The sequence below is a fragment of the Sciurus vulgaris genome (genome assembly GCF_902686455.1).
Source record: "Sciurus vulgaris genome assembly, chromosome: 4".
NCBI lineage: Eukaryota > Metazoa > Chordata > Mammalia > Rodentia > Sciuridae > Sciurus > Sciurus vulgaris.
The window spans coordinates 113080369-113096678 of record NC_136464.1 but is presented as its reverse complement, the minus strand read 5'-3'; the positions used below and the strand labels follow the sequence as shown (position 1 = coordinate 113096678).

Below are 16310 nucleotides of genomic sequence, written 5' to 3'. Positions count from 1 at the left end.
CTAAAGAATGAACAGAATTTAGTTAGAAAGTGGGAAATGCAATCCAGAAAAATTACCACACACAAACACACACAAAGAGGCTGGGGAGGCAGGAAAGGGCAAGGGACAGTAAGTAGAAAAGTATTCCCCAGTGTAGAAAGGAAACCCTACAGCAAAACAGAACTACAATAACTGACATATGGATGAGCTGTAAATCAGGTAAAGTAATTTTGCTAAGAAATTCAAAGTTTTCATAACGAATTAACAGTAAGTCTGACAACATAATGGTGATACATGTAAATAGAGAAGGGGAATTTCAAGATGCCAGTTCAGATATTATAATCAGAGGCCAGGGACCTGAAGGTGGTAGAGAAAAAAAGATATGGACTATAAATGCAATTACATGAGTTTTGAGAATTTTAGATTTTACAGCTTAGAAAATGAAAGTATCACCTAAATAGGGACTAGGAAAAGTTAATTTATATGGGAAAAAGCTCATTTTAGGCACATTATACCTAAAATAACAGAGATGCCCAAGAGAAAGGTCTGATGTACAGAATGATATTCAGATTCAAGTTTAACAAAGTAAATAAGAGAAATAGTATACTTAAGAACAAGTGATGACCGCAGGCCAGCTAGCTCATTGGAATAGAAAGAGCCACGGACTAGAAATAGGAGACATAAGTTCTAGTCTGGCTCAGCAAGTAGATCAAACTATACAACTATTTGTGCCTTGGCTTATTGGGGACTTAGGACTATTCAATTCTAATATTATGAGATTTTACATACCTCAAATAAAACTAAAGATCAGGGCATTCACTCACACCTAAACAGAAAAAAATAACATATCTACAGCAGACAGATCCACAAATGGTCTTAACACAATCTGCAATTAACTCCTCATTCAAAAAAAGAAATAACTAAATGTAATGCCAGGCTACATCAATAGCTGTTAGTAAAAAATTTTTTAAAATTATATTTATATCATCCCTTCCTGTTTACAAAATACTTTTAAAATAAATAATTTTATTTAATCCTCACAAAACCCCATGAGCAAGACAAATATTACCATCACCATTTACCAATGAGTAAAAAGATTCAGAAAGGTTAACAGCACTGCCCAATATCATGCAGTTAGTAAGTAAAGAGCCAGGGTTCAAACTCAGGTAAAATTCCTAGTTCATGGCTCTTACTGTAAGGCTGCCAGAGTTTTCAAACTAAAATGTACAGTGTCTCTAAAGAAAATAAATATAAAGGAAAAACTAACAAAAAGAATGGAGCAGATGGAAATAGAGAGGCAAGTATTAAAATGCTGATGCAAAAAGTAAAAAACAGTAGGCTAATATTTTTTATTTTCAGCAAATGGAAAGCAAAAAGGTAGGAATAAAAGATACAGATACTATTAAGAAGCAGTTTGAAACTATGAAAAAATTAAAAATTAAGATGCCACCTGAAAACATTTACAAAGCCAAGACAAACACATCATGCTATTCTTCTTACCTTTTCAGTTGCTGAAACAGATGGCTTTGATACAAAACCCAACCTGTCCTTCACAGATAACTTAGTTACATTCTAAAAAAATTAAAATGGACATATTCAGTGTTTCCCCAAACATAGATAAGTCTGTTGGGATCTTGAACATTCTGGTTCTACTAATATATAGTGAGACTATGAGTATACTGATACTAATCACAGAAACTGAGGCCTATTTAAAGAGAGGGAGGGGGAAAAGGAGGGAAGAATTGTGTGTAGAAAAACAAAAGTAAACAGTATGCAATATTAATCATGAAAAATTATGATGTAAAATAATAGGTCTGAACCAGGTATTAATTGAAGTCCCTTCCACTGATAGGGAATCATAAATTCTTAGAACCCTATCTTAACAAGTATTAAGTCAGCCCATTTTAAATTAGATTTGGATAATGAAAATATATGCCTGCTTCTAAAGCTTAAAAATACGTGTCCCATACTTAGCTAAAAGATGGCATCTATTAGCTAAGTAGGATACTACATCCTAACTCCATTTACACAGCAAATCCTGAAATATGGAGAAAAAGGAAAAGTTAAGTTTCAGAGACTGAGAGTATAGAAACAAGAAAACTCCACTTAAGTGTGGAAGGAAGTGGGAAGGAAATGATATACGGAGAAGAGCATCCCAAAGTCAGATTTAAGTGATGCAAAGTTTTGAGTGACCTGCTTTAGTACATCAAACAGTATATCAAGCATACTTAACCTGATGTTTTAAAAGCCTTCCCTTCCCAAAAGCTTTCAGTTCAGTCTACTGTACAATTATCTCTGGAACAGGATTCTGATTAAGTAAAAAGATGATGGAAAAAATAAGATTTAGTGTACTAAACTTCATTCTTTAGGCAGTTTTGCAGAAATATATCCTCCACAAAGTGAAAAAGAAATCTTTCTCATCAATGAGTGTTAACTGAAGAGAATTTAAGACTCAAATACCATATAGGAAAATAAAGACAGTGAAAATGTTATGATAAAAACAGTAACTTATAGGTGGGATTCTAAATCTGTAAAGATCACATTTCTGTGTAAAACACATACAACAACTATAATGCAAGTCATGAGGGAAACTAATTTACTAATTAATAGGTTAAAGTTAATTTACTAATAAATAATAGATTAATTATTAAATAGGTAAGACCTTCCATTACCTGAGGAAGGTCTGAACTAGCACTCTGGGCTTCTGCTGGTTCAACAGTAGTTGAAGGTACTGGGCCCAGTCGCTCTTTAACTGACTGCTTCACAACAGGCAAAATGGGCTGCTGTACTAAAGGTTGCATTACCTCAGAAGAAGAAAAAAAGTTTTAAACAAGCTGATTAGTTCAGGAATTTGGAAAGTAAACTTTGTTATAAACTGTACTAAATTATTCATGCATAGAAAGTTTTAAAAATGTAGCTTATAATCAAAACTCAAATGCCTTTCAATTTTCTCCATAGATGTAGATTTTTTTCCATGAACTGACTTATAAAGTACAGAAAGAAAATTTATGGAATATATATATAACTACAATTTACTTAGTGCTTCTGTGAGGACTGTTCTACAGGCCTTACACATACCATCTCATTCTCTAAACTAGGAATTAACTTCACAATTAAATGAGAGAATAGGCTACAGAGATTAAATAACTTTCTTTAGTCTACACAGTAAAGTCAAGATTTCAAGTCCTGCTAATTTCTATACATCTGTTCTTCAATACATTAAGAGCTCTTGAAGAAGGCATTCAATTTCACACAAATCTCTCCCTTTACCTTTGGGGAAGTAGTTTGTAACTGTTGGGTGCTTCCTTCTCTGTGCCAATAAACCTTAATAAAGCGATTGTTTAATACTGCTTCGGTACTTGATATCGCTTTCTTTGCTTCTTCATATGTTGCAAATTGGATAAGGGCACCTTCAGGATCACCATTATATGCAACCTATGATTTAAAAAGTTAAGAACAATGAATTCCTAAAGGAATCTGTTTCTTCATACAGCAAAATTCCTCAAGATGTCAAACACTTTTCCTTCCAAGTAAGATTCCCATCTTTGTTTTCCTTATATTTAAAGTATTACCATAGTCTATTTTTATTCCAGGAGAAATAGTAACCAAGGATTGTCTACTGCATTAAAAGAACCTCTTTTGTTTACTAGCAAAGCTGACTGCACAAATATTATATACAGACACTCAAATTGTTTTTCTTTTTACCTCAAATTTTAATACAAACTAGAAGAAATAATTTCTATATGTCAATGAATGTCATGGCCAAGATCCACACAGTCTGGAGAAGGCAAAGACTACTTTGGAAGAGGTAATCTTCAACTAAATATTATAGAAAAAAATAATTGTACAATATCCCAAATCTGTAATTTTCACAATATTTCTAAGATCAAGAGAACAATTTTAAGGAAAAAAAAAAAAGAAAAGAAAAAGAAGAAGACCTATATACAGCAGCATCAATCACATCTGACACATAAGGAAAACAGATTCAAAGAACGTTTCTAGTGATAGATCTGTACAACTAATAAATAAAAATCCAAGACTGTTCACTCTAAATTTCTTATTCTTGCCTAACAGCAGTGTTTTCCAAAGTATGGTATATAAACCACAGGCTATAAACAGCAATACAGGATCAAGATAAACAGCAATAAGGGATCAAAATTAACAACACAGTCTGAATCTCACTGCCTGGCTCAAACCCTGACTTACTCTCACATAAGAGCTAGCAAATTACTTAATCTTCTGTGCCTCAGTGTCCTCTTCTATAAATAAGAACAAGAATACCCACTTATTAGTGTTGTTTTAAGAATACAACAGGGCTGGGGATATAGCTCAGTTGGTAGAGTGCTTGCCTCATAAGCACTAAGCCCTGGGTCAAAACCCCCACCACCGCAAAAAAAAAAAAAAAAAAAAAGAATACAACAATAACATAAAAAGAGAGTATATAAATATTCAATAAATATTAGCTACAACTATAAGAATAATTTTAGGTAGCATTTTAATTTTAATATATTAGAATTTAATAACATCAATTTCACCAATGTTTAAACAGAACACTAAAAATATTTTTGATAATTTTGCAAAACATGCATTTTATAAATAATAATGATGCAAGTAAAATAAAGACACAGCAAAGGACCAACAAAAAGAAGATATCAACCTCATTAGTAACTGCATAAATACAATCAAAAACAATAGGGAGATCCATGTTTTATCCTAGCTTTGAAATATGTTTTAAATTAATATTTCCAGTGTAGTTAATTGTATGAGAAAAGAAATATTCTGAAAATGTTTTTATATCTAGATATAAATGTGGTAAACTGAACTGCCATAAAAAGATATTAAGAGATATTTAAGAGTAAGTAAACAACTATAAACAACTACTGGGTAATATACATGCTATCGGTCCATAAATATTTTTAAATTTATGCATGTACACAGCAATATATATGAAAGACAATCTAGAATAGCATAAAATAAATTATAACAATTATATAATTTTATATGGGAGGAGAAATGTGTGGAAAACATCAAGCTGAAAAGAAAACATTTCCTTAAAATTCTCCATACATTTCTATTGCCTTACTTCAAACATGCATTTTTCCCTCCATCACTTTTATAGCAGTGCTTTATAAAAGCAAAGAAAGTTCTAAAACATCAACTCAGGATGAGCTATATCTACTAAAATTTATTTTATTGGATTATAAAACAAGTGGAGAAAAACAACACATTATTTCAACATTTTTGATGTCACATAATTTAAATAATACTAATAGCAAGTATGACTGTATCACTTCCTCTCATGTGTATTACCACTTTGTAACACCATCCACCCGTAGGCCTCCGATGAGGGCCTAAGACACTACCTGATCTTGAACTTTCAGCCGCCAAAACTGTGAGTTAAATATGCTTTTTTTCTTTATTGTTAGCCTGCATCAGGTCTTCACTATAGTAACTGAAAACAGACTATTTATAATGGCCCAACTTTAGAATATTAACAAATTTCCATAATATTCTTTATAAAAGTAGTTTTATTATTACATTAAGGTCCTTAAGTAATTAAGTAGGGACAAGAGAATCATTTTATGTCTCTTACCTGTAAGTTAACCAATGTTCCAAATCGACTAAAATGTTCATTAAGTTTGCTGATATTATTTAATTCTGGAGGAACTTTTCTAAGCTCAAGTTTGGTATTTTCATTTCCAAACTGAACCTTCTTCTGGAAGCCTGGGCTGTTTGTCCTATTAAAATTTGGCCTATAAACAAAAATCAAGTTGATCAACACATTTATAAATCCTAAGCCCTACCAAGTACAAAGGAATAAAATTTTACATATAAGATGAAAGTCCAATATTTCTCCAAAACTGAAAGTACTGAAGATTAATAAAAACTGAACTATTTTTCTTCCAAATGGTTTCTAAATTAGTAGTGTTATCATCATTCATGGATTTGCCATAACCCTGGCAAAAGTATTTTCCATACTTTCGATCTGCTCTTATTTAACATATATAGCTAGAAAAGGTACTAATACCCTTATTTAGTCAATTTGCACATAAAACCTTTCTTCCATTTCTGTAAAAGCTAGCTTACTGAAATGTATTCTATTTAAAAATGTTGATTAAATTTTAAATTTGGTTATTATTGGTTCAATGACCACCTCAACCTCTCTCCAGATTAACAACAACAAAAAAAGTATACATAGTACACTTGACATTTGCAAAAGGGACAAAACTGTGACCCAGAGAGGTTATACTATTGGCCTTAAATCACATAAATAATCACAGACAGAACTAGAAACTATCTATTTTAAATATTAAAGTTCAAAAGCATGGTTCTCATTTCAGTTCATAAATGAAAATCTACAAATGACTCATGATACTCTTCAACATTCTGACTCCTTACTCCTTTCACTAAACCTCTCCTTAACAACTCAGTGCCTTTCTAACTTTTCAACCCCTTAACAGCTCTTTCTAGCTCTTAAAGAGAAATGGCCTACATGTTAAGATCTTCCCAGATCTGATCCATACCTTTTTTCCCTAATGATATGGGGTTCATGACCATCCTACATATAGCTAGTATTAAAATATATATCAAGTTAAGTAAAGGGCAATCTCTTTTGGAGGAAGGAAAAGTAGAAAGAGGAAAAAGCAGTGTATTCCTTAGCTACTATACTGCTTTTAGAAGAAAATGCCTTTCCAATACTGAACGATGAACTTAAAAACTTCTAGAAAACAACTTAGATTTGGGGATTGCTTATTAAACAGAAAAATGTAATAGAACAATGTAACATGTTTAAAAGAAAACTACTTGATCTGACACAGTAATAATCCCCAAAATCTGTGTACAATAAAATTCTCCAATTATCCCTTGCCAGCTTACTTATCAAACCAAGTCTTCTTTGTAGGAACTCCAGGCTCCCCAGAACCTATGGTTCTTTTTCTTGATTCTGAATCCACTACTATCCTCATACTGCTTTTATTAGGAGGCTTTTCTGTGTTAAAAGAAAATGAAAGAAAGCATAAATTAATATTCTCAGTTTTTATAGCTACTTCCTTAAATTCATATTAAAAAGTTCTGGCTTTTTGTCCACACACACACACACACACACACACACACATTTATGTATTATATGATATATATATTAGAAGAAATCGAAATATATATTAGAAAAAATAGAAAAGGAAGAGATTTTTAACCTATTTCAAATATATTCTTTCATTTCAAACCTACACATAAGAATCAAACTTTGGATTATGCACAGGGGAGTGATGGGAGGGGTTGGGCGGTGGGAATGGGAAAGACAGGAATGAGACAGACATTATTACCCTATATACATGTATGTACACTACGGTGTGATTCAGCACAAAGTACAGTCAGAGGAATGAGAAGTTATGCTCCATATGTGTACAATATGTCAAAATGCATTCTACTAATTGGTCATGTATAACCAATTAGAATCAATAATTCTCACAAGCTAAATAAAAATGTGATTCTGAAAGCTATTTTTTTTCCTAAGTGTTTTTATTAGTGCATTATAGTAGACATAATAGTGGGGTTCATTTTGGCAAAATTATGTATCCATGAAATATAATTTGCTCCATTTCTTCCTCTTTCCCTCCCCTTGCTTCCCCCTATTCCCTTCCTCTACTTTACTGGTCTGTAGGTCACTTCTTTAAGGGAAAAACTCATGTCACCATTCCCATCTGCCATCACTTTTACCACAATTCCATATATAAATATACAAATAAATAAATCACCTTGAAGCAGAAATTCAGTTTTGAAATCAAATGTACAATCTAAAAGATTCTTTTTTTTGGCGGGGAAGCATACCAGGGATTGAACTCAGGGGCATTTGACCATTGAGCCACATCCCCAGCACTATTTTGTATTGTATTTAGAGACAGGATCTGTTATGGTTTGGATGTGAGGTGTCCTCCAAAAGCTCACATGTACGACAATCCAAGAAGGTTCAGAGGAAAAATGATTGCTAAAAGTCCTGATCCAATCCATAATTTAATCCCCTTATAGGGATTAACTAGTGGTAGCTGAAGTGGTATGGTGTGGCTAGAGAAGGTGGGCATGGCTTGAGCACTCTCTCTGCTTCCTGATCATCACATAACTGCTTCCCTCTGTCATACTCTTCAGCCATGATGTCCTGCCACACCTGGAACCCTGAGAAATGGAGCCAGTCTTCTATGAACGAAGACCTCTGAAACCAGGAGCCCTCAAATAAACTTTTCATCCCCTAAAATTGTTCTGGTCAGATCCTTTAGTCACAGCAGCAAAAAAGCTAACTAAAACAGGGTCTCACTGAATTGTTTAGTGCCTCATTTTTGCTGAGGCTGGCTTTGAACTCACCATCGGCCTCCCAACCAAAACATTCTAAATGTACTGAATGACCTTTAGCAGAGTTGTGAATGAACTAAGTTGCCTAGTTAAAGAGCAACATATTAACATAATGAAAGCTGACCTCACTTAAAAATAAAAATACTCAAGACTGAAATTCAATGCAAAAGAGCTATATCTGCTACTTTCAATATTTTGCACATTTCCTGCTAAAAGAACTTTGGTATAAAATTGCCTTACTTTCTTATAGTCTTCTGTTCTAACTGAGCTTTTGATTCTAGATTTTTCTGGTTGTCAATTTATCTATACAGAGGCCCCAAATCAATGCTCTAGAGCTATTTTCTTCTATCTTCTACCTTTCTCATGGCACTGGCACTTCTTATCAACAGATAACAATTAACATTACACCTCAAATTATTCCATTTGTACAAAAGAAAACCTATAAGACAACTTTCTCCTTCAGCTACTCTTTCTTCTCTGTAACTCCCTCCATATCCCATTCCCAGCCATTTCCTAAGAACGTCTACACCCGGCTAACTTTGTTTCCTTATTACCTACTTTGCTCACCCGCTCACTGATCCTTTGAATATTGACAGCTGCTTCTATTATTGCACTTAACTTGCTCATACTAAAATCAATGATGTCATAACTTGTTGCTTAGTCAAATACTTCTCAGTTTTCCTCCTACTTGACTTCTAAGTAGCATTTTCCTCTCCTTAGGTATTATCTTCACTGAATTTTCAGGAATTCCTACTCACTGCTTTTGTCTTGTGCCCTTTTGGCTTCATTTTTACAGTCCCTTGTGTAACTTTCCTCATTTACTTGGGCTTTCTCCTCTCAGTCTACACAATCTCTCTAGGGCATCTTTGTTTTTTATGGCTTCATTCATCTTTTTCAATGATACTTAGGAGTACAATGTGTATGTGGGGGGCAAGGGGGGGTAGTTTTAAGAAGCACAAGAAAGGGTTTTAGAACTTATGTTAAGTTAAACTTGCAAACTTTGATAGAGCTTCTTTGATCTTGCCTTACCTTCACACTGTTACTAAGATGGCAAAAGATTAAGAGCCAATGTGCTACATATCTTTGACTCCAAAAATCTTTATCTTCCAGTGAGCTATTTCTCATGGACCTCATACTTTCAAATTCTACCTTTTACTGGATATTTCTACTCAAATAACTCATGGGCACAATTAAAAACTTCCAAAACTAAATTTATCTTCCAACCAAATCTGTTCTTCTTTCTCAGTGAATGATATTATCGTTTGCCTAATTATCCAGGGCAGAAAACTGGTACCTAATTTTAGCCTTTCCATTTGTTCTATGTTATACCCCACAATTCACCAAGTTGTAAATGTTGTCAATTCTATTAAACCTATTTTAACACTTACCACTTACTACCCTACCCTAGCTACTATCACCTCTACTACAGAATTCTTTACATGACTCAAATGGCCTCTTGACACCCTCCATATCCCTTTCTTCCTCTGTTCCAAAAACAAAGTTCTTTCAGTCTCTCAAAAATATAATACAGACAGTGCACATGCTTTATCTAGCTTTATCTATCTCCTTTCTCTAGCTAAACAATTCATCCTCCATCTCCACAGAAGATCAGGTAGAAACCTCTGACCTAGCCTTAATGAGAGTCACAGTGCAAGCAGCAGTTCCCACACTCACTAGAATTTTAAAGACAGATGTGAGGAAATAAGCATATTTATTAAATATCCTCTAATCTCAAAGAGGACATAAATTTGAATTAAAATGTTTCTCACACTCCCATCACAAACAGTTCTTCAAATATTCAAGAAAGATGCTCAGAATCTGACTGATGGCTGCCAATGAACAAATAAAAAGCACAAAGTATAAGTAACCATAAGTTTACTAATCCACATTAGGCAATGACTGCTACTAAGTTGAAGTTTTAATCACAACTAATGGGCTTTGATTTTGTTTAGTCTGGATAAGTAAGACGGCAAGAAAAGTCAGAAATACACTTAAGGTTTTAAACTTAATTCAAGTGGTTAAGGAAAAAGACATATTTTACTAGACCAGATAAACAGTCTCTATTATGTCTGGTAAGTCCTTGGTTTCCCTGTATCAAATGTTATCTGTAGCAAATGTTTTATATTTCAAATTAGTGTGAACTCAATTCTTCCTCTAAACTTACTTATCAGTTTATACCTCTAGTTCAGCACTTTTGTTGCTGCCCTGGTTTGTGATGGTATTAGTGTAATTTTTAGAAATTTAATCTAAAAGTCTGTTTCCTCTAAGAAAATTTAAAAGATGAGTCACTTCCTGACACAATTCCTACTGCTTAAAAATATTATAAGCTAACCAAATACTGGATTTTAACGTGTCAAAGTTAACAAAAATAAAATCTAGATCAGCACAAGTTTGTAAAGATAATTTCATTATCCAAACTAGAACAGACTTAAGGAATTAAAGCATTACTGTCAGGAGTTGAAATGAATCATTTAATGCTACGAATGAAATAAAATAGAAGAACCTTCCCCCAAAAAAAAGTTACCTGAGAAAAACATGCTTCTGGGAAATTTCCTTCTTAACAGAATACAGTGCCCCTGTACTACAAATACAAAAACTACACATTACCTTTTCTCTCATGAGAGTCCAAAGAATTCAGGGAATAAACAAAATCACTATCTCTTACCCAACCCAAACAATTGCAGTAGTAACTATTCTTTATAAATGATTTCCCACTTTGATATCATAAGAATGATAAGAAAAGATGAACCACAGTACCTCTTGGTGGCAAATCCATATCCCCTGATGTTAGTCCTATCAAGTTAGGCCTTTGTGCATGCACTCTGTGTCTATACATAGGTCTGGAAGTGTTTGTTATGCTTGGGGCTTCAGGATTGTAGCCATCTGTGTCATATGTATCTGGTAATACAAAAACTGTAATTAAAAAACAATTATAAAACTCCATGTGGTAATTTTTAAAATGCTGATAATAGAAAAAGTAACTCAGATAACATATTACTAACACACAAAACTTAACTAACATGTTTTATTTGTATTAAAAAAAGTTTTGAAAAAAGTGCTATAAAGAAGAAAATTAACAGTTTTCTTATAAATTATAACTGAGGGATTATTTGAGTACATTCACCAAACCAACATTGTGTCCTATTTTATTTTAGTGAGAAAAACTGTCCCAACACAGAAATGAACTTTCTAGACATTTTTAATTCCCCATCTAAAAACTCTGCTTTTTAAAACTACATTACACTATGAATAGAGAGGGCCAAAACTGCACCTGCAGTAAAAAGAGAGGGTGGAGCAGGAGGAGGTTGGTGATGAATGCCAGTTGTTACTACAGTAGGAACAGAACTGGTTGCAGAGTTTGGGGGAGCATCCATGCCAGATGGCTGCAAAGGAGGAAGTGGAGGTGGTGGTCCTGTCAAAACCAAAGAATAAGAAATATCATCTGAAAGCAAACAAATAAAATAAATTATTATACATCCAAACATGATATTCTCACTTATCAAACTGTAACATTTTCTACAAACACCAAGATCTTACAAGTAGTTTTCTATGGCACATCATTCTTTTAATGTATTCCAAAAGAGGTATGCCTTAAACTATAAAGGAACTACAGGCAGATAGGATATATCAGTGATGTACATAACTCACAAGGTCATTCCAAACCACAGAAAATGGTTTGGCATAGGCTGTAACATGTAGGTATATTATAATGAGAATATATTGTTTAATTGGTTTCTATAAGTCATCTGTGGAAATTCTTTAGATGCTTTTAACAAAAGCAAGTTATCAAATTACTGACTTTATAAAAAGTATACAAATAAACAGATAATAAAAACAGACAAACAAATATATCCTCTGACCTGTTACAGGTGGGAGACTGGGTGGTAATGGACCTGGAGGTGGCACTGGGGGTCTGAGATTCACAGGTGGGGGTGTAAGAATTGGTGGAGGTGGGGGGAGTCCAGGAGGAGGTGGTCCTTCAACAACAGGAGGCTGTGCTGGGAAAGGCAACATGCCAGGAAGATTCACATCTTCTACAACTACTGGGTCACTTCCATGATCAAAAGGGCACATGTCTCCTCTCATACAAAAACCCTTTTCTGTGAGGAAAGTTAGAAAGAAACGTGAAAAGCCCTGGAAATAAAAAACGTCTCTAAGTTAAGAAAACTAAAGTATTTAAAAGGTAACTGTTTTCAATATTGGATACAAGTTTAATTAACTGACCATTTCACATGAATCATCTGCAAATTTCCAGTAATCTAATCAAGTGAAAATACATCTAACATACACATTAAAAAAAAAAAAAAGTATCATCAGAATTAAAATAAGTCTACCCAGTTAGCAAATAATATAAAACTGGTATATAATTTCTGGCATGTTTTCTTATTAAAAACAAATCTTCATTTAAATCTCTTGTTTAAATCTAATAGAATACTGTGACTATGGTATTAGCACTACTTATAAAATTCTTACACCAAATCCTTATGTCTTCAATTCTTATAAAAGTCTTACATAGGCAATGTTTACATGTCAAGATCCTTCTTACATTGTGATAATCACTCATTTCTAAAGAAGTGATTTTTGTTAAAAAAAAAAAAAAAATTTGTAGTTAATTTTCTTAAAAATAACTCAGTAGATAATTATTCTTATTTGGTAAACTCCACCAACATATTAATAAATACTATTTTTAAGCTGATACTAAATTATCAGTGGTGACTAATGAAAGTACAATAATATTAGGGAACTTACCAGGCAATAAAAACTAATTTCTAACTATTTCTACTACCAGAAGTTAATTGAATAACTATATAACCTAAAGAATTTAGGAAGCTGGAAATATTAATTTAATACTTTATAAAACAGTTGAGAAAGACTTACCATCATAGTCTCTACACCTTTTCTTTGGCATTGGTGGTCTTACAAAAGAGTTATGGTCCACCTGGTCTTCATGAAATTCAGACCAACTTTCAGTAGTGTTATTACCATGATGAGTAGGTGCAATTACGGTAATGGTACTGCTCAAAGTAGGTACAGGATAGTGGCCAGAAGAGATACTGGGTACCGAAGACACTGGAGTGTAATTATTTTCTAATGGATCTGTTCTATCCAGGTCGTATTTAGGCTTTACTAGATCCCTTTCTGCAACAAAATATAAATGACTTGTAAAACTACACCCTATTTAAAAAAAAAATAGAGAAAAAAAGAAACCCCACACAACTGTTTACCAGATTTAAGAAATATTTTTGCTAAACCACAGAAAGTTTAAATTTTGCACAATCTTTGTTTTACTTTAAGGACTACTCAATACACACTGTTCCAAGGTAAGTTATTTCAATATGAACTAAACTATAAAACTATACAAAGATGCTGTACTTAATGAGTGTTTCCTGTGCATTTGTTTTCAGAAAAAACAAATTTGTTATTTCCTTTATTGCAATCTTAGTATGTCCACAAAACAGAGTATTTAATAAAAAGCACGGCTATTTTTCCTGTGATAAATATTTTCTTTTCATCCACCTAAATATAAGACTTCTTAATAGTGAACACAATATTTTATAAGAGAATGGAGTCGGGCATAGTGGCGCCTGCCTATAATCCCAGTGATTCAAGAGGCTGATATAGGAGGACTGCAAGTTCAAGACCAGTCTCAGCAAATTATAAAGGCTGTAAATCAACTCAGTGAGATCTTGTCTCAAAACAAAAAGTAAAACGGGTTGGGGATGTGGCTCAGTGATTTAGTACCCTTGGGTTAAATCCCTAGTAGCAAAAGGAAAAAATAAAAGAGAAAAGAATGGATGAGCAAAGTTCATATTAAATATAAAGAAAACTAGGCTCTGTATGACTTCAAGAAAGACAAAACAATTAAGAAAGTTAAGTGAAGCAATGTGTGAAGAGGCCTAGTATACCTACTCACAGTGGCAGAAAATGTCATAAGAATACAAGTACAGAGCTTATATAAAGTTCATTAACAGTATTAAAAGTAGCAAAAATCTAAGTTTGACTTAAAGTGTTTTATTCAAGGATGTTTTATTCTAATATCTGCCTTTCAACAGTACATACTAGGGGGAAAAAAATCACACAAGTTGGAAATGACATGATCTTGCAAATATACATGTCTGAAATGAAACTTTTAAACCATTTAGTACAGGTTCTGAGGTATAACCGATAAATAAAAATCTAAATATAGTGTACAACATAAGTTGTGATTCATATATATACCTGTGAAACCACAATCATAATCAAATCAAATATACTCATTACCCCCAAAATACACTCATATCTCCTGGTAATCTATAATCCATTTTTCCTACTTCATCTCAGGCAACAACTGATTGGCTTTTTGTCATCACACCTTGTAATTTCTAAAATTTATATATATATATATATATATACATACACACACACACACACACACACACACACACACATATGGTATGTACATATACTTACCTGAATTCTTTCACTCAACATAACTATTTTGAGATTGATCTACTTTGTCAAATACATGCATCAATAGTTCTTTCCTTTTTATCCATGTTATGGTACAACTGTGTTTATCCAACTACTTATAGACACTGGGGTTGTTTCCAGTTTGGGTTATTACAATTAAGCTGCCCTGAATATCTGTGTGCAAGTCTGTATGAACACATGCTTTCATTTCTTTTACATAAATAGCTAAGAGTGGAATGATTAGGTCCTTTGTTAGATGCATATTTAACATTTTATGATTCTGCCAAAATGTTTTCCAAAGAGTCACTTTCTTAGTGACTGAATGCAGTCTTTCACTATAGCTATCCTGCTAAATGTACAGTGATAAATATGGTTTTAAGTTCCATGGAATAAACTTTTAAAATAATTGTTTTAAAATATACTTATAGGCCACAAAATACACAACAGACAAAAATGAAGACAAAATTGGCAAAATGCTGAACAATTTTTAAAAATCCTTAATGGAAAATTTTTCACAGTAAACGAATGCTAACAAAAACATAGATGAACATGTATTATTTACCCCTGCTTCGTGTTCTGCTTCTGCTTCTAGTCCTGCTTCTATCTCTATCCCTGTCACGAAGCCTCTCTTTACTCCAACTCCGACTTCGACTCCTGCTGTAGCTGCGACTTCGCCCTCGTCTTCTATTGTACCGGTCTCTGTATGAATCTCTTCGAGGAGGGTTTCGATCATAATCTCTTTTGCGAGAACGATCATCTTTTTTCCTCTCATCACGACTTCTACAGAGACATGATCACTTTGATGTAAATAAAGCTAAAGTGGATAGGGTAGAAATCTCTAAATGCAAAAAACTGCATTTAATTCCTGTAACATCATTATTTTTTATCCTACCATCAGAACCAAGTATGGGAAACTACCAAAAAAACTAACATAAGTACTCTAAAAACATTTTAAAAGGAAAAACTCTTTTAACATCATAACCCTTCATCTTATACACATCAACATCTACACAACTAGTCATCTGTTCATAAAAGCATCTATACCTGTGTTTACATACCTGTCTTTACATTACAAACAGTACAAATAGTCTTGTACATATAGTCAGGCATGTATTACATATATCATACTAACACTTTTGAAACCTTAAGGGAAAAAATAATGTAATCACATTAAAGAAAAACTTCAAGCAAAAAGTAATCTCACATTAAGATTCCTCTGGAATCTTAATAATTGTCAAATATTTTTCTAAATCTTTCTCCCAAGATATACAAACCTGATCTAGATTTTCTTGGTAGAAAAGGACCTAGTTATACTTTCCTGGACAAATAAAAGAGTAAATATTACCTGTCCTTATGTAAAAGATAATCAGTCTATACATTCTTATAAAAGACAATCTCAAAGTCTAAACATTGAGTATGATTTAATGAATTACCTATTTTCTCTATACCGGGAGCTTGACTGGGGAGGACTGTGATTTAGCCTTCTAGAAAACTTCTTCTCTCGCTCTTCTTCTTTTGTAATCTGATATTAAAAAAAA

The 16310-nt window shown here is 33.1% G+C and overlaps 1 protein-coding gene across 7 annotated transcripts in view; it reads right to left on the bottom strand.

Annotated features, from left to right (window-relative positions):
- The window catches only part of RBM26 (RNA binding motif protein 26), an 81035-nt gene that overhangs the window by 37748 nt on the left and 26977 nt on the right, over positions 1–16310 (bottom strand). For 2 of the 7 annotated variants that reach the window (XM_079138184.1, XM_079138180.1), the window contains exons 4-14: positions 16206–16294; positions 15335–15552; positions 13201–13461; positions 12183–12422; positions 11594–11764; positions 11080–11235; positions 6856–6967; positions 5573–5732; positions 3250–3414; positions 2652–2783; positions 1480–1551 (exon numbers count right to left, since the gene is read on the bottom strand). In XM_079138184.1, coding sequence (XP_078994310.1) covers positions 1480–1551; positions 2652–2783; positions 3250–3414; positions 5573–5732; positions 6856–6967; positions 11080–11235; positions 11594–11764; positions 12183–12422; positions 13201–13461; positions 15335–15552; positions 16206–16294 — 1776 coding nt within the window. The remainder of the gene's footprint in view (positions 1–1479; positions 1552–2651; positions 2784–3249; positions 3415–5572; positions 5733–6855; positions 6968–11079; positions 11236–11593; positions 11765–12182; positions 12423–13200; positions 13462–15334; positions 15553–16205; positions 16295–16310) is intronic. The other 5 variants (XM_079138182.1, XM_079138181.1, XM_079138183.1 and 2 more) reach the window with 5 other exon arrangements.